Source organism: Xiphophorus hellerii, chromosome 14, assembly GCF_003331165.1.
Source record: "Xiphophorus hellerii strain 12219 chromosome 14, Xiphophorus_hellerii-4.1, whole genome shotgun sequence".
In the NCBI taxonomy this organism is placed as follows: Eukaryota; Metazoa; Chordata; class Actinopteri; order Cyprinodontiformes; family Poeciliidae; genus Xiphophorus; species Xiphophorus hellerii.
Window position 1 is genome coordinate 6,367,491 of NC_045685.1, and position 18,787 is coordinate 6,386,277.

Below are 18,787 nucleotides of genomic sequence, written 5' to 3' on the forward strand. Positions count from 1 at the left end.
GAACTTCCTTTTTACTATAAATTAATTTATATATATAATTTATATAAATATATATAAATGTATCTTCTGTTAAACTGAAAGGCAGATTTTCAGTCCAGTCATTGCAAATTAGATCTTGATCTCTACGGGGTTTTAATCTGGTTAAATAAAGGAATATGGAAAAAACTATTTCCATAATACAGGACTAGATTTAGTTGTGATTTATTACATTTGGTTTAACCGCAACACCAACCACAAGGTTTCAGTCAGCCACCACTGAAGATTAGATTTTGTTTTTTTAAGGTCAATAGCAGGTATTACCAGTAAGCACCGAGATCGGAAAGGATGATTTGAGGTGTGAATACTTGAATGACATAAACACAGAGTTTTACTGTCCGACTCAGCCTGCTCCACCTACAGACAGGAATGAGAAAATGAATTCCCCAAAGTGGCTTTTAGAGGAAATACATGAATCCTGTTTGGTGAGAAGGAAGCTATCCAAAAAAACAACAAAAAAAACTTCCTGTATTTTGTTTATCGAGGCCGTGTTTTGTTTTTTTTTGTAGGTCAGCGTGCAATTATTTTTCATAAGTTTGAATTCTCACAGTGCAGAATCACCTCCATAGCTCAACAAAAGTACCAAACTCTTTCCCTCTTTCTGCCAGACTCAGTGGGACAAGATGTGTTGCCAAATTTTAAACTTTTCCATTTGAACTTGACAAAATTTAGCCTCCTTTTCCACCAACCAGAAAAGTCAGCTCTGTTACAGTGAAACGTTATTCAACCAGGTCAGTCAGCCACTCGGTGGAGTTGTTGGGTGTACAATTCCTCTTCCATCTGGACTTAAGTTAGGGTGAAGGTTTCCCTTTAAAAATATCAGTTTTATGACGTTTTGAGTGATAAGTGTCACCTGGATATTGGCGTGAGGGCATCAACTCTGTTTTGCAACATTTTTGCAGCTAAAAACATTCCTTTTCTTTGGCTGTGATACAAAACAACACCTCAGTGACTGTAATTATAGGCTACATTTTAACTTCCTTTGTTCCATTGTTTCCAGTTTACCGTTCATGTTGACATCTGTTAAGGTTTGGTTCCTGACAGAATTATTTTTTTCCCCCCGCAGCCATAAGGACGGCCCTTCCACATTTTTTCAGGCCTTCATGCCGGCATTGTGGCGCGAGCACGCGGCGTTCATGCAGCGTTTACCGGAATATTCTCTGATCCAAACCGGTCTCCGCGTGTCTCTGCTGCCTGGTTACGGCCTTCCACAAGTTATGTCATTAACCAAACATATAAAATACAAATAAACCACTTTTATTAAAAGAGGAAAAGGCACACATTTAGAGTAATTACAATAAAACATTTTAGTCAAGTATACTTAAAAGAATCTAGTGAAATATTTTAGAAAAAGTAACATTACTCTGTTCAGTAACGATTGGAAAAAAAACAACTACCAAAGCTATTGCCCCATTTGAGTTTGTTTGTCTTGTTAAAGCCGGGATGCTTCATTTTAAACACGCAGCCACCATCCCTCAATCTTCAAGTTCAATAAGCTTCTTCAGGTCAGACTTCAACATGTCCTCCTCCTCTTCAACCTCCACCTCTATCCCATCCATAGTTTTTTGCAGCTCCTCTTTGATTCGGTTCAGCTCCAGCAACCCGTGCTGCAGGTGCTTACACACCTCTCGGATCTTGGCGGCAAACTCCGTCTTGGCGCCCTTTCTCAGCTCCATGGAATCCTTCGCCAGGAAGAACACGTCCAGGGCCAGGAAGAGGCCCGACATGACCCCCGTGGTGACGCTCATCACCTGCGCAGCTTTAGCAGCGCCGCCGGCGACGCTCAGAACCTGGACGGTGCTGATCAGGTTCTCCGTGTTGATGACTAAAGCCTTCCCAGCCCGACCGCCTTCCTTCATTACGTGTTTGACGTTCTGGTTCAGGTGCTTCTTTGAGATGCTCTCGGCGTACTTCTCGAAGTTCCACTCCTCGAGCGTCGCCATGCCTTCCTGAAAAGATTTGCTTTTAGGACTCGGCGTCCGACACATTTTTAAACAGCTGACACTCAGAAATCATCACACAAAAAGGAAAAAGCAACGTACGCCGGCGTACTTGGGCAACTGTGAATCAAAATAAAGTACATTTCTGGCACAAAAAAAAAAAAACTTAAAACGTCGAGATCTCAAATTTTCTAGAAAAAAAAACAAAAACTCAGAACACAAGTTGAAAGTGATCAACTTTTTAAATTAAGAACATTTTTCAAAAGTTGAAAATTTTCAACTTTTAAAACTAAGAGGAAAAAATTTGTAAATTTCTGTCCAAAAAAAAAAAGAAATTCTAGAAAAGGCTTGGAAATGTCTGAGTTTCAAAAGTTGAAAATTTTTGACTTTTAAAAATTTTCTTAATTGAAAAAGTCAAACATTTTCAACTTTTAGAAATGTTCTGAGTTTTTTTCTAGAAAATTTGAGTTTTTTTTTTTTTTTGTGGAAATGTACTTTTTTTTTTAATCCACGATGGCCCCAATACGCCGTCAAACTAATGCACTTCAGCGTCTGGAATGTGTGCACGTTCTGACCTGTAAGAACTCCAAGCAGTCCTTGATGTCCTTAATTTCATCCTGGTAATCTTGGATCATCTTCTCCACCTTCTTGCGGTCGGTCTTTGAATGCAACGTGTCCGTGATGTTGGCCGAGGCGGACGTGACGCCGCCCGCCGTGGCGATGCCGATGCCCACCGCTGTGACGATGAGCGACGTACCCGCCGTGAAGGGCGCCAGAATGAGCCCGGTGATGGTGGTGATCGACCCGGCGACGCTGGCCACCCCGCCGCCCACGCTGGCCGTCACCGTCTTCTTGTGGAAGTCGTCCGCCAAGTCGGCCAAGGAGAGGAGCTCCAGGATGCGCTGCTGGAGGGAGGCGCCGCGCTGGTTGAAGAGGCGAACGAAAAGACGCGCGGCCATGAAGACTCGATCGGCGGCTTGTTCCACCACTCTAATTAACGGAACGAGAAATGGCAATTACAAATATGCATATTGTGACTACTGGTTAAGTTTTGTAAGGTTGAAATTAGGGATGTGCTCATTGAATGCCAACAATCAGCTTCGCCACAGCGTTCTGTGTAGAGAACCGTACACAAATAGTGTTTCGGTTGACAGGGAAAAAGTGGATTTGTTTAATCTAAATAATGTAATACTTCAAAGTTTTTAGTGGTTTTCCTTTTTTATAGTGACAATCAATCACTATAAAGTGTTTCTCACTGGTCAACATGATGTTTTTGTATCGTGTTTTCTTCTTGCCTTTGTAGAGGGTTAGGTTTTTTTCTTTTAAGTCTAATCTCATCTAGTATCAGCGTCTTACTCATTCTTGTATTTTCTTTCTTTTTTTTTTTTTTTACTTCCTGGTCATGGGACTATAAATAGCCTTTTTGGCTAACTGGCATTTCATAGCTCATGAATTGTTATGTGTTGGATTAAACTGTCCGCTTTCAAATAAATCAAATGAAATTAAGTTTCATTACGTTCCAAGCAAGGTTCTAAGTCCAGGTCTGACACACACACCCCCACACACCCAAACACACACACACACTTTGGATTGGGACTCTCCATATAACCAGATGCCTGTTTTGAAATGTATGATCATCAATGGAGATAATTAGAAAAATAAAGCAATAGAGACAGCTATAGAAGAAACCATAAAATGAGAGAATTTAAATCGCAGTTCAAACAACAAGTACCATCTAAAATGAGCAATTTCTCGCTCTTCATCTTAAACCCTAAACTCAAAACAACAAAACCCAACAAGCTTTGTTTTACATACTCTTCAGCGTCATCATTCTGGTTCGCTTCATTCCACTCATCCCATCCTTGGAGTCAGAGAAGGTTGGAGGGAGAGACAAAAAAAAAAAGTTATCTTTATGAAGTTTCAGCTGCACTGAACAAAAACGACTGAGAGCGAAGCTACCTTCAGCAGCTTTCCACCATGAAAGAAGGCCTTCCTCATCCTGCAAATGAATTTTTTTTATTAAATTGCTTTTCAGGATGCGACTGGCTACTCAAATATAATTCATGATTCGGAGCTCAAAAGAAACAGGCGTACGTCCAGAGGGTCCAGTTGTGTTCCTTCACCAGGTACTGGTACTTCGGCCAGCTGTAGTGTTTGAACTTCAACGTCCTCCTACAGCGAAGATAACGTATTTTAGAGTTAACTTTTAAAAAAAAAAAAAAAAAAGACCAAATGACAGACGGCATCGAAAAGATTCAAATGTTCAAATCAGAAGTTATACGTCCTGGTAAAATTGTCTCTTCAATGAACTCATGTTGTGTTTTCCATGTCGGCTCTCATCAGATGATTGCAGGGTTCACCCTGTTATTAATAGCAACCTAAATGTGAATGTATTGATCTGCCTTCCTGTCCTGATCTGATCTTGGTGAGTCTTTATTCAAGAACGATTTCTCCGTATTTATGCATTTAGAATGCAATTCAGTTCACTTCTGTTTGTTCATATAGCGCCAATTCACAACAATTGTCGTCTTGAAGCAATTTACAACAAAAAAAAAAATCATTTGAATTCAATTGCATATATTCCAATTGATCGTAGTTATCAAACGGTACAGTAAGCATTACAACTCAAAGTAGTTTAAAAAGTTTATATTTAAAGGGATCCCAGAATATTGCGCACTGCAAAAATAAAATCTTACCAAGTGTTTTTGGTCTAGTTTCTAGTGCAAATATCTTGGTTTTGTCTTTTTTTCCAACTCTACTAACTTCCAATGTAACTTTTCAGTAAGATATACTGTAACTGCTTGTTTTAAATAAATAATTTCTTAAAGAAAAACTACTAGTCCCACTGGATGATTTGTTTCCCCACTTTTAACATGGGAAATATGAAATAATTTGCCAGTGGAACTAGTACTTCTGTTTCAATACTAAGGAATGATTTACTTAAAAAAAAAAAAAAAAAAAACTCCCATCTGGATGAAAAGTTACTTGTATGTTAGTTTTGTCTCATTTCAAGTGTGCAAATTTAAAAACAAACAAAAAAAAAAACCCCAAAAAGGTTTAAGCTCAGCTCTCCTTGAGTGGAAAACAAAAACAACCTTTCACGTGACGACCATCATGCGTCAAAGTATGTGAGTGACATCCACTTGCCAACAGGAAATGCAGCGACACACCGGGAACACAATGATCTTAAAATCACCCTGACTTCAACAGTTTTTCTATTTTCCTATTCGGAATCATAAAATATTCTGAAACTGTGCTGCAATTGCCGCAGCTTATACAAAATAACTAACAATTTTAGTGAAGACAATAGTTTGTTGTTTTTCCACCGTGTTTAGGTAACTTGGCAAGTGGCAGGGCGAGTTATGTAATTGCAGCCAGTTGCCAGGAAGTAGCCCTTTAAGCTGGGTGTGAGTTGACAAGAAACTTATTAAAAAAATAAAATAAAACTCCCCAACTAATTCCCAAATCTACTCGAGAAAAGGCAATAATCTTACAAAGTGAAAGTAATGGCAAGTGCTGCTAAAATATTTGCTTTGGATTTGTTTGACATGGTGTTTGATTTTAGTCTATTGGATGAAATCGCTTTTAAAAAAGTAATTTAAAAAAAAATAAACTTGCGAAAACTATGCGACTAGTTCAAGGTGGTATGGTAGATCAACATCGGCAACATTTTTTACAACTTTCACATTCTAAACTACAAACCTGAGGCTGCGCCTGAGCAGCTGATGATGGATTTGCAGATTCCTGTAGAGAATGAAAACATGAATGTGTTGCAGGATAAAGATACTGGATAATCAGAAAAAAAAAGAAAAAAGAATAAACAGTCAAATTGACTGGTGCCTGGAAGTGGCTTATTTTATGTCTTAATTAGTTAATTAGTCCTAATTAGTGATTTAACTTTTTTCCATACCTATATATTAAGAGGTTACCATAACAACAGCACCACTGACAGAAGAAGACTCAAAAGCTTCTTTCCAAAAATAACTTAAAGGCAGGATTTAGATGCCTTTTTCACTTGGTCTATATTTTGTGGAGGGATCAAGGAGAGAAAAGGTTGCAGTCAGCCTGCTGTTACACTCAGTGTGTGATTGTTACAGGCCATTTGTGACGTGACGCACATCCTTTCTCGTCATTAAAGCGCATTGGCGGCGTCACGGTGAACATTTGTTTTGGAGTTTCTTCAGGAGAAGCTGTGCTTGAAAACAGAAATGTTTACTTGTGTAAGGTGAAGAATGTAATGACTGGGAGGAAAAGGTGAACAGCCGCTTCATTCATTTGGAGAAAAATCTTTCGCCTAGCCTAGCAATGCTTTAGCCATGCACAGGTTCTTCTGAATTTCAGCACAAGATCCACCTCTAATACATTGTGTTATGTCAACCCTAGCAAAAAAAATATTTTCAGTGTTGATTTTTGTTTGTTTTAAAGTTTCTGAAATGTTGCCAGGCGGCTAGATGTCTATTTTGACCCATCAGCAAAGTAATGCCAGAAATTTATGCACGTCAACTTTACCTTGGATCCTGACCCAAAAAATGATTTCGGAAGAATTCTTTTGATAATGAAAGTCTGAAAGACAAAGACACATTCAAATGTTACTTCACAACTATGTCCTGTTATGCTGTGGTGCATTCAGTGTGTAACAATGGCAGTGATGATTCAACTTGACAAAATCCAAAACAGTCCCCACTGTTGTTATTCTTGTAATAGCATGAAAAATATCCTATTCTTATTATTATTATTATTTTTCCCAGTGTTAAGATGTTTTTCCAGATAATCTAAAGAGAACCACATGGTAGGAAAAAACAAACACCACCACTACAAAAACTGGGGTTTTCATAAAGATTGGGTAATGTTTATGGTGACCAACCTTAGTCCTCTCTGTTGGCTGGTTTCCCACCTCAGGCGTGGCGTCTGTGTACCAAATGGTCTGCAGAGGGCAATGGATTAGTTTGTAACTAGGATGAATTTGTATGTTAGGATCATTTTGGCTGAGCCTGGCCGGGCTCCATGGGTAAAAGCCCGGCCACCAGGCGCTCGCCATCGTGTCCCCCCTCCAGGCCTGGCTCCAGAGTGGGGCCCCGGTGACCTGCGTCCAGGCGAGGGAACACAAAGTCCAAAGTTCTTGTCCATCATAAGGGGTCTTTGGGCTGCGCTTTGTCTGGTCCCTCACCTAGGACCTGTCTGCCTTGGGTGACCCTACCAGGGGCATAAAGCCCCAGACAGCATAGCTCCTGGGATCATTGGGACACTCAAACCCCTCCACCACGATAAGGTGGCAGCACAAGGAGAGGTAAAAACCCGCCCACCGGCGGGATAGTGGTGTAAAAAACAAACACCACTATCAAATAACATTGCTTCCAGTAAGTTAACAACAACACCATGTGATTTTTACCTAGTCACATGCTTGGCATTGTTGTAGTGAGACATCAGCCTTCTATTTTTACATCTGAATCTACAACGGATGACAAGTCACCCACCACAAGTGGCTCCTGTACATCATAACTTACATGTCTCTCTATAGCGCTGTCGTCCAGACTTTCAGAGCTGCTGGAGTTCTCACTGTGCGTAGCTCGCTCGACCTGATGGGTCACAGTGAAATACTGAGTCAACATCAGCTCTGTTAGTTAAACAGAACAAACTACACACAACATTGATGGACGGGATACTAATGTAGTAAATGCAAGGCATTTTTTGGTATACAGGTACAGCTCAAAAAGGACAGCTCTCTCCTTTCAGAAAGCAAAACTCATTACATCTGGATTCAATATATATTGAGTGAAATATTTAAAGCCTTTATTATGGCTTACAGGATGATGGAAATCCAAAATTTGGTGTCTCATAATAGCCAATTTCAAAGACAATTTTAAAACCACCAAAAAGTAAAGTCTTACCAAGAATTAATGATCTAGTTTCTAGTGCAAATATCTTAGTATACTCAAAATGAGACAAAATTAACTAGCAAATGACTTTTCAGTAGAATATAGTAGCTTTTTTTAAGTGAGCAATTCTTCGTGTTGATGAAAGAGTACTAGTTCCACTGGCAGATTATTTCAAATATAGTTAGTACTTTTACTATCAATACTAAGCAATCGCTGACATAAAACAAGTTCCTATATCTTGCTGAAAAGTTACTTGCAAGTTAATTTTGTCTTATTTCAAGTGTACTAAGATATTTGCACTAGAAACTAGACCAAAAACACCGTAAGATTTTGTGTTTGTGCAGTGAATGTGTCAATGTTATGGTCATATTATAGCGTACACAATAAACGGAAAGACTGCTCACTGGACAGATGTCCTGCAGACAGACATAGACACCTTCCACAAGGAAGGTAAGCCACAAAAAGACATTGCAAAAGAGGGGGGTATTCAATCTGCCAGATCCAAACATATTCACTGAGCGTTGAATGGAAGTGAGACATATGGTCAGAAATGTGAATGAGCATTAGTAATCCAGAATCTGGGGCAACTTCAGAAGGAGTGGGCTGAGGGCGGAGTCACCGCATCAGGTGTCTTACCTGGGCTGAGGAGAAAAGAACGGGATGTTGCTCAATCGTCCAAAGTTATCTATTCAGATGAACTTAAAGTTTCTATTTTGTTTGGTAACCATCATCACAAAGCTGTGAGGAAGAGTGGAGAGCTATGGACAATCCACTTTGCCTGAGGTCCAATGGGAAGTTTCCACAGTCAGTGATGGTTTGGGGTACCGTGGTATCTGCAGGTCTTGGTACACTGGGTTTTCCGAAGTTCACTGTTTACACAGCCGTCTACCAGGAAGTTTTAAAGCCCTTAGTGTTTCCTTGCGCTGAAAAACCTTAGCTGTCCAGCAGGAATTGGCACCCGTCCAGACTGCCAAAGGGGTCAAAAGCAGAACCAATAGCTGTTCTGAATTGGCCCTCAGAGAATTTACAAACTGTTATCAAGAGGAAGATGAGAAACACCAGACCGAAAATGCAGATGACCTGTCAAAGCCACTTTGGCCACTATTCCATCTCAGCATCGCCACAGGCTGATTGCCTTAATGCAACGCCACATTGATGACGTAATTTATGCAAACGGAGCCCTAACCACATATTAAGTGCACAAAAATCACCTTTTTAGAGGCTTGATATTTCTGTTTAAAACAAACTGAAATTTGATTATTAATTCCGGATTTTCATTAATTTCACACCACAGTCATCAAAATTATGTAAAAAAATAAAAGGCTTGAAATTGTCCACCATGTTTAATAATTCTATACACCAGTTTCACTTTCTAGCTAGTAAGCGACAGTAAAAATACTGAACTTTGACGACAGACAAATTCTTTGAGGTGTACCCGTACGTGGACTTGGAATACCTTTCCAACAGACAAATGAAACTTAAAGAGCTTTATGAGGTCATAACAAAACAGCTCACATACTAAGCTAAATGTCATTTGGTGCGTTCTCTACTTTATTTACCTCAGTCATATTAGAAGGAACAGATGAGTCAGTCTCACAAGCGTCATCTGTCACCTGGATCAACAGGTCAGTGAAAAGTTAAATAAGGTTAGAAACGTCACAGGTTTACAGCTAGTGAAAACGGGTTCTTTAGACGTGACGTTCTTTGCGTCTTTACCTGTGTGTGTGACTTGAAGGGGTTTACTTTCTGCATCATCCCTTTAAACATCCCAGGATTCTACAATTAAAAACATAAAAAGACACTGAATAAAAGAAATAGTACTCCTCCCAAGTTTTAAAATCACGCCCTTTGGCACCACCTAGTGGTTATGCCAAGAATGACACTGATAATGCAAAGTCAAAACCCATTTTATTAGTTTAGTCGCATAATGTTATGATGGAATATTCTGGATAACAAAATTCAAATAAATTAAACTTATATAGTGTCATTACACTTTAGGTTTTTATTCCTATATTTTTATGATTATGGCTTAAATCTAATCAAACAACAATTACAATATCTTAGGAAATTTGAATATTATATAAAAACAATTAAAAAATCCTTTCACTTGAAACACTGCAGCAAGGACACAAACTTTTGGTTTTAGGGCACCAATCAGGTTCAACCAATAATTAAATCATAATGATAACATATTTAACTAAAAAAAAGCGGGTTAATAGATATGAGAAATGCATAGCAAATTTCCAGGAGTGCAACAGTAGTAGCCAATGTTCTGGATACCTACGTGCAGTTAAACACTTTTTACTTCCACTCAACTTTTCATTAAAGAACCTTAATTATTTTTATTTTTTTTAAACAATCTTTTGTGGATTACCCCTGTAAGCCACAGTCTTATACACGACTGTGTAGGTTAAACAGAACATCTTCCTTTTATTATTTTAGCTTTCTTTTTTTTTATTAGTCTTCTGTAATATTGACATTTCCTGAAAATCTGAATTTTGGGTTTTCATTAACCGTAAGCCGTAATAATCAAGAATAACAGAAACAAACACTTAATGTCTAAATTATGAGGTCCACATTCAAAGTTGAATGACTGAAATTTTCAATTATATTACCTGTAAATACATCCAGCCACTTTCAAGAAACTGTACTTTGAAATCACTACATTGGGCGCCATCTTGTGGTAATGATAAGTATTACACTATTAGTGTAACGCTTTATGAAAATCCAGCCAGAGCAGAAGTTTTCTCCCAATGAGTTTTCCTCTTAGATAACAGTTGTGTGTCGGCCATTTTAGAGTTTTGTCCGAGCCTCTAGTTGAGCCACTTTGCGTCACTTTTATGTCAGTAAATTTGTGTATTCAAGGCAGGAATTTTGTGTTCAGGGACCAGGTTTTGTGTTTGAAAGAGTAAACTGTGTTCAGAGTGTCTCCCATTTAAAAACAACTGCAGTACTTAAAGGTGTTTCCCTGAGTTAGCAGATATTTGTCATTAGGAGCATGTGCAGATCTAAATAAATCGTAGTTCTTTGCACCAACCTGCTTCTCTGGTACATTGCTGTTGTCCGTTAGGCCTCCAGAGCCTAACGAGGAGGAGTCACTGTATAGAGACCGAGCATCCTGAAGATGAAAGCCAGAGAAAAGCAAAGAGAGCATGAGGAGAAGTTGTGTGTAAACAAGTCTCCAAATGTCCCTCAAGATCTCCTAAACAGCCAGACATTGCATATCAGGACTTTTTTTAAAAATACCTTTGGCTGGGAGGATTTGAATGGGTTGACTTTCTGAATCATGCTCGACATCACCCCCGGATTCTAATTGATGAAGCATTAGAACCAGATTAGAATCGAACCTCGGCACAAACAGGTTGTCTGGAAAAGGCGGGAGAGAATGCAGCTCACCCGTTTGTCTTGAAGGTCTTCGCCAGGCTGCTGTGTGTTTGCAGGGTCACCTTGAGCATCGGTTTTGGGCTGCTTTAAACACAAATGAGAGAAGAAATTAGGTACTTCAGTGCAAATGCCCCACAGAAATCCTGGTTTCAATCAACATGGGACATTTCTAGCTGTTATGCTTGCAAAAGTGTTTACACCATTAAACTTTGTCCACATTTGTGATGTGGAAAAGACGCCGTTCAACGGATTTTACTGGGTTTAGGCGATAGGTCAGCACAAAGCACTGCGTAGAAGTGAAATTGTAGGAATGGGATACATGGTTTCACAAAAAAATGACAAACATTAGTGTTCAGCCCCCTTTACTGTGCTTCCACTAAATACAATCCACTCTAACCAACTAGAGAGGTCTACAGCTCAGGTAGGAGTTGCGGACGCCATAAATCACAAAATAAGTGGCTAAAAATTCCTACTTTCAGTTCACCTCAAGAGAGATATCCCTAAATATATGATTTATATTCCATGGCTAAATCAATCATATGAGCCAGTTTAGATTTCACTTCATCTAAGAGGTTGCCAATGCACCTCACAGATTCAAACCAACATCCCCTACCTTAGTAGACTCTAGAGAACAGCCTGGTAGAATGAAACCGTTCTAATACAAGTCAAAACGTTAAGGCTAAAACCTAGAAACTTGGTTGTAAACAGGAGCACAGGACGTCAACAGGAACATTTCAAAATAAGACAAAGTGAACACAAAGGTACTATGCGTTTGCTACAAACATCCTGATTCTCAAGAGTTACCCATAAAGAAAATGAAGTAAATGGAACAGGGTCTTACAACACAGCCCTGAGGAGCACCTATATTAATGGGCTGTTGGTTTGTGAAAGAGGGGAAAACAAAACAGTTAGTGACAAAATGATAGGCGACTTAAATTTAGAAGTTAGCAGACGAGGTAAAAGTGTATCTAGAAAGAGTAGAAACATGAACATCTTTCCAGGATGTAAAGCTGAACTAGTCAATACCTGTGCTGAAGACTTCAAGGGATTTACTTTCTGTATGGCTCCTTTGAACACACCAGAACTCTGCAACACAAACACAGAGCAGCCAAAGTTAAACTAGTCAACATCTTCAAGTAATCTCATAATGAAGAAAGCAGCGTCTGTTGTAGATCTTTTATTAGCTCGACACAATCAGCACTTTGTGTAGGCAACATCGAAATCTCTCAGTCAGCTGCTTTGATTTTCCAATAATTAAGGCGGAGGCATGCAACCTTTGACAGAATTAGTCACCCAACAGCCTTTACATCTAATTTTATTTATCAGTTACCTCAAATGAATTCCAAGAAATTGAATAACTGGAAGTTGCAAATTTCAGTGAAACCACCAGTCAGGCAGCGTGATCATGGTAAGACTTATTCGCCAACTCCGAAGGCAATCACTTTCTATTTTGGCCTTTAACGATGACTTGTGGAACTGTTTATATCTCTTGAATCTTTCTACATTTTGCAACTTTACAAGCACAAAACACAAATTATCTATGGTTTTCTCAGTCACAGAGTGGAGGGATGGAAGATATCTGCTGTGGCTGTTTATGGTCGTCCTAGAAAGTGGACCTCGTCCCTAGTCGAGTTTTTTTTTTTAGATCTCTAAAAGGTTTTAATCCGACACTGAACAGCCTGCCTGTGTGTTTAACAAATGCATCTCCACAGCCGGATGCTTCCACTTCGTTTACAGGGTAAACAAGGTGAACACCGATTACCCTGCAAAACGGGGCGATGTGCATTACTAGTTTGGTTTTTCAACACAAACACACACACACACACACACACACCGTTTTGCATGTAGCCCAAGAAGATTAATGTTGACCTCCTTCGACAGCACCACCTTTGCGGTGCCAAACATGTAGGAGACACACAGTAAAAACTGTGTCTAAACGATCCCTTTTCTCAGAACAGCTTGAGGCTAGAGACTCTGTTCCTACACGACTGGAAGCCAGCGCACAGCGCCATGTTCACGAAGACATGGATGAGTGAGTCTGATGTGGAAGAACCTGACTGGCGCCTATACAGCCCAGACCTCAATCCTATAGAACATCTTTCCAGGTGAATAAGAGCTGATAATGCAAGGCAGTCTTTCTCATCCAGCAGCAGTGGATGACATATCTGATTCTGAAAGAAAGAGTCAGGACACTAATGAAACTCAACCGTAAACCTTCCCGGAAGAGTTGAAGCAGAGGGTGGACAGGCATTGTATTAGACCTCAGTGATTGAAAACTTGCTATAAAACAAAAGGCGTTTTTGTTTGGGCCATTTCAACTGTGACACTATGCAGATCATACAGAGGATTTCATGAGTTTTCCATGAGCATAATCCCCATATTAGACCCTGCTCCTCTTTATAACTCTGATCCATGCACAATTCCAATGACAAATTATCAGGAAATGTGTGAATTGTTCTCATTTCGGTTCAGAAGGTTTCTCATTGCCCCACATAAAATACCACCCATGAAGAAATCTACCTTAAAAACACTGATTAAAATCACAAATAATTGTACTTTGCACGGTGAACTCCACTCTGTAGACTCACATCTCCCAGTCAAATACAAAGAAGGTGGAAGTTGTTTGGTTCCAACAGTGAATGCTTTTATTTTTTCAAATAAAAGCACTACTTTTAACAAAACATTATTAAAAACTAACATTGACATTTGGTTTTATAAGAAGGGTGAACTATATGTTTTTTGAGTTGGACCTTCAGGCTTAGTTGGACCGGACTGTTTAAGGAAAAGTACGCTCCCAAACATCTCGCTGCTGAATATGCAGGAGGAACAAATGGGGCACAACATCTCATTTGAAAGAAAAAAAAAAGCTGTTCAAAAGGAACAAAAGAAGAGCTGCAGCTCCCAGCCAGAGTTAGAAATGGGTGCGGTTCTAAATAGGATATGGGAAAAGGAACGAAGACCTGAAACAAAGGACTCTGGGTTACGTTTCAGCAACTTCCCTACCTGAGACGAGTCTGGGCTCCTTTCTTGTCCCAGTGAGTCTGAGGACGGAGCTTTAGGCACCTGTGTGAGAGAGCAAGCTCAGTGGAAACTTTACTGACTGACACAGATCAGAACGACAGGACTGTCGTTACCTGGGAGGTGGAGGTGGACTTGAACGGGTTCACTTTCTGCACGACTCCTTTTAACATCCCAGGGTTCTGAAACAGAAGTGACACGGGCATTTCCCCATCCACCATGAAACTTCACACACAAAGCTGTTCTGATTGGCCCAACCAGGTCTGCTGTATAACACTTAACCTCTGGAGCACACATTTTTGTTCTCCACTAGAAAACTGAGGACAGGCGGAGCCTATTTAGAAAGGTCAAATACATTTTAAACTAGGAAACCTTAAAGTCTTAAAATTACGAAGCAAATCGCAATCTGACTTGCCATTGTTTTTTGATAAACATGTAATTTAAATACACATTTTTCAAAAACCAAGACCTTGCAGGATAGACTGTGTGTATCATTGTGTTTTACATGAAAATGGATTGTTTTGAAAAAAAAAACTGAAAGAGGTGAATGGGTCATCCACCAGGACTGTGCAACCAATCAAATCTTGGCATCAAGGAATAACCAAAGGCTGAGAGACGGGGATGATAGTTCATTTGCATTGCAAAGCAGTTATTGTTTGCAATGTTGTACATTATTATTACAATAAATCCCTCAAAATGTTGTTTATTATAGTTTAAGTTCATGTTGTCCATTCAGTTTCTTTAAGAAAATATGTAAAATGACACCCCAACTAGTCAAATGATATATCCATTTTGTTAAATGAAAATAAATGAATAACATAAATAAAGAGCCGACAGTTTGTTAAAGTACAAGTTCAATGTTTTCCAGAATCCACCCATCTACCAGGCTTTCCTATTTGTAAATTAAAAATGGCATCCATGCCATTTCACTAAATCACAAGTCAGTATTTTATTTTACAGGTTAGCATTTTGTCATCTATTTTGTGCTGCATCTTTATACCAGTCTTATGACAGTGTTATTCCTTCCCAAGGAACACTAAGTCGGAGTCAAGAGACATTCTTCCAAAAGTTACCTAGACATTTTAGCGCAATACTTATTTAATTTCTTATGTCACCGAGCTCTAAAAAGGTTCAGTCAGAAGAGTCTTACTGGTGACACAACGATAAGAACTCCAGTTTTCCGATACTGATTTGAGTTAAAAGCAACCTGATTGAGTTAGCAGCCCGCCTTCTGAACATAGATCCTCGTGCCTGTTCAGCGACACAAACAGAACCATCACCACTTACCTGTGTGGAGTCTGTTGCCTGTTCTAACGATTCAGAGGAAGACGTTTGGCTGACATTCGAAGACGAAGAGGTCGCCTAAGTAGAAGAAACACGTCAAAGTTATGCAAGCCAAGGAGCTATTGGTTACTCATTAAATGAAACCTTTGTTTTTCTACCTTTGACGGTGACTTGAAGGGATTGACCTTCTGCACAACCCCCATCACTCCCGTCTTCTGCTGCTCCCAACGCAAACACAACAAAACCTCCATGAATTAAAGCCAACAGAGCTGACCGACTCTCAGTCAGAGGCCAAGTGATATCTGACCTTTGCCTTTGGGTCAAGATCATTTGTGTTCAGAAGAAATAAGGACTGTAAGTTCACTGACATTGTCTTTACATTCAAGTTTGAACATTTACCTCTGGGGCTGCATTTGATTCAGGATCCTGCGTTTGGTGGCTGTGTCTGACGGGGTTGTCCAGCTCCTAGTAATGAATAAAAAGCCTGTTAAGCCTGGTCTGGAAGTTATTGTTACAAGTCATGTGGTGAGAAGTTAACCCTGGGTTTAATAGAAAGGTGTCAGAATACACAATGCTTTACAGTTTGTTGCAGAGACAAGTCAGGCTAAACCTTCGTCTCCTCTCTAACGGTGCCAACAATGGGCAGATGAAAGTAGCCTGATCTGATGACCCACGTTTTGCTTTAGGACACGTGGGTGGTGGGGTTCATGTGTGTTGCTAGGGAACGCAAAGTGCCAGGTTGCACTATGGGATGTAAGCAAGCCAATAGAAACAGTACGACGAGTTAAGGAAAGTTTGGCTAAGAAACCCAGATGCTGCCAAACAGTTACACCGTTTACGGAAAATAATCACAAATCTGAGAATAAATGTAGAATGGCACATGAATGATTTTAAAGAACACAACATAAAATTTAAAGTAAACAAAAAAAAAAATAGAAGGGATTTGTTGATCACGCAACATCAGCTTACAAAGCTTAAAGGGATCTGCTAGTTGAGGTCAGATACCACACCTTTCATGATCCTTCCTGGCAGCATTACGTAGTAGTCATAATGTTACGCCTGATTGATTCATGCACATAAGTTATCGTCCTGCATCTCCTCACCTCTTTAGTGGGTCTTGGCGGAACCACAGGAGTCTGGACAGGTGACCCCTTGTCTCTTCTGAACATGTTCATGGTGCTGGAAGCAGAGGTGAGTAGCAACCAGTTACATTTACTTGAACATTTTAGGGGGAATATTTTTGCTTTTAGGGGTAAATTTACTGCACTGAACATTTTACTCTTACTTGAGTATCGTTAGTAGCAATTGTTGCTCGTCTTATTTGAAGAAAGTAAACTTTCTGGCTAATTTCACCTGCTGCAAGTTACTTCACTGAATCAAGAGCAAGCAGGTTATGGAAAAACACAGCAGGTACAGACACCTAAAATGAAGATATGGGTATTGTATTTAAAAGAAATTGATTTAGAAGAGTGCTTCTTGTGCTTAAAATTAGTTATTTTTGCCATTCACTGACTGTTTTTTTCCCCATTATAGGGTTTAAAATATCAGAATTTGCATATTAAGCTTTACCTTTTGTCTGATAACATTTTTAAAATATTAAAGCAGAGGTTACTCAATACTTCAGTCGCATGTTTGCTAAAATTTTTCTGCCAACCTAAAGCTGTGAGCAAAGCACGATGAGCTCACAACCAATCAGCAAACCCAGGGTTTGTTCTTCCGCCGTCGTGCTCATGTGTTTAAATGCACTCAGACATGTTGCAGTTGAAACCAGAAACAGAAATCGCCCGTGAAAGTTTCGTGACGGGCGTGACGTGGAGGCGAACAGCCTCGCGGACTGATAATGTCACGTTGGAACTTTCTGCTCACGAAAACAAAAAGGAAACAGCTTTTTAAACTGTACACAACTTCAGCTTTTTTTAAATAAAACAATCCGCAACCTGCTTTCGTAGCGACCTTTACATCATATCCAACGGAATGCGGGGCCACACGGACACAAAACTGAGCGAAAAGAGCCAATCACAGCGGTGCAGTCAGACGAAAAGCCAATAAAAGTCGGTTTACAGCAAAACAACACGAACCAGTTGTTGAACTTGGCCTCTCAGCCCTTCACTTCCTTTTCCCTTGTCGTCGAGCAAATGAAGGAGACAAACCGGTTTGGCCCAAAAATAAAAAGATAAAAAAATGAGGTGAACCCAAACAGGAGTCACATTACAGACTGAAGAAAGTGCAACGTCAAGTTTTAGCTGCATGACGGTAAACAATGGGCTGACTGTGAGCGGGTCGCCACGCCCACTCAGCTGTGGAGAGCTGGCGGAATCAGCTGGAGGGGGCGTGGCTTATCGTCCACCGCGTGGGTTTCTCTTTTTTTTTTGTCGTTTGTCAGGATGTTGCACAACCGCGCGGCACATCGTCACGCGCTGTGTAGTTGTGAAGTGCAAAGGGTTTGGATTAAAAAGTCGAAAATATGAAAGGTGGTGTTTGTTTGGTTCCGTATCCGGCCAGTATTGCTGCAATACCTTTTACTCCAATCACAGCTGCAGCCTTTGCACGTCTAGAGACCGGAGGTTTTTGCTTATTGTTCTTTGTAAATAAGTTAAAAAATGTTCTAAAACCATCCCTCTTTTTTTTTTTTTTTACCCCTGGTGTTATGTTTAGGGTAATTTCCCGCTCGGCTCTAAATCTTTTGTAGCTTCAAACATGTTTTCTTGCAGGATTGTCCTGTTTTTTTTGTTTGTTTGTTTGTTTGTTTTTTCAGCCATCTTTCCATCAACTGTGACCAACTTTAATTTGCTGCTGGAAGAAATAGAGACAGCCCCCAGAGCATGATGCTGCCACTACCAACTCTCAACATGGGGACGATGTATCCATATGCCGTTATGCTTCCTTCACACCTGTCCACCAATCAGCTGAGAGATGAAGAAGAGTCAGTGAGTCGAATTCATGAATTCCATTTATTAATACCGAAATACAGCCGGTCTATTTCTCATGCTACCTTTAGGAGGTAACAAGCAACACTTGGTAACATCCTTTGTTAGCCTCTGTCTAAGCTACGCCCTAAAGAGGGCCTTTAACTCTAGCTTTGAGGGCGTTTCCTGTCATTTCCTTTAGTTTTAGCTTTGCAGCTAGCTAAAAGAGACAGAAGGAAAAACATAGAATTATTCTCAACATTGCATACAGATTGGAAGTAATTTCTACATGTTGCTCTGGGTTTTAAAGGAGTCTGAAGGCATGCACACATCTCAGGATTTC

At 39.9% G+C, this 18,787-nt stretch overlaps 1 protein-coding gene across 7 annotated transcripts; it reads right to left on the reverse strand.

The window, feature by feature from the left end:
• Positions 1-1,277: 1,277 nt before the first annotated feature.
• LOC116732440 (uncharacterized) lies at positions 1,278-17,830 on the reverse strand. Of its 7 annotated transcripts, none has more exons than XM_032582597.1 (22): positions 17,600-17,830; positions 16,642-16,717; positions 15,938-16,003; positions 15,697-15,756; positions 15,542-15,616; positions 14,371-14,436; positions 14,240-14,299; positions 12,263-12,322; positions 11,249-11,317; positions 11,099-11,161; positions 10,890-10,970; positions 9,569-9,628; positions 9,412-9,465; positions 7,481-7,552; positions 6,841-6,900; positions 6,486-6,539; positions 5,679-5,720; positions 4,071-4,148; positions 3,936-3,975; positions 3,792-3,837; positions 2,552-2,966; positions 1,278-1,985 (listed from the first exon to the last, which is right to left on the reverse strand). In XM_032582597.1, the coding sequence occupies exons 1-22, from the start codon at positions 17,785-17,787 to the stop codon at positions 1,512-1,514; spliced, it is 2,259 nt and encodes a 752-aa protein (XP_032438488.1). In that variant the 5' UTR covers positions 17,788-17,830; the 3' UTR covers positions 1,278-1,511. The 7 variants fall into 7 exon arrangements, with proteins under 7 accessions (XP_032438488.1, XP_032438487.1, XP_032438490.1 ...); XM_032582596.1 differs by having other exon boundaries at positions 11,249-11,320; XM_032582599.1 differs by having other exon boundaries at positions 11,249-11,320; positions 17,617-17,829.
• Between the last annotated feature and the right edge of the window lie 957 nt (positions 17,831-18,787).

What these genes read in the sequence shown, in the direction of transcription:
- LOC116732440 (XM_032582596.1), bottom strand. Translation starts at nt 17,787, where the DNA reads ATGCAGCTAAAACTTGACGTTGCACTTTCTTCAGTCTGTAATGTGACT. An exon ending in AGGCAACAGACTCCACACAG is followed by an intron (nt 14,437 to 15,541) that starts GTAAGTGGTGAT and finishes CTTCTGTTTCAG; the next exon opens with AACCCTGGGATGTTAAAAGG. An exon ending in AAGACCTTCAAGACAAACGG is followed by an intron (nt 11,162 to 11,248) that starts GTGAGCTGCATT and finishes TTCATCAATTAG; the next exon opens with AATCCGGGGGTGATGTCGAG.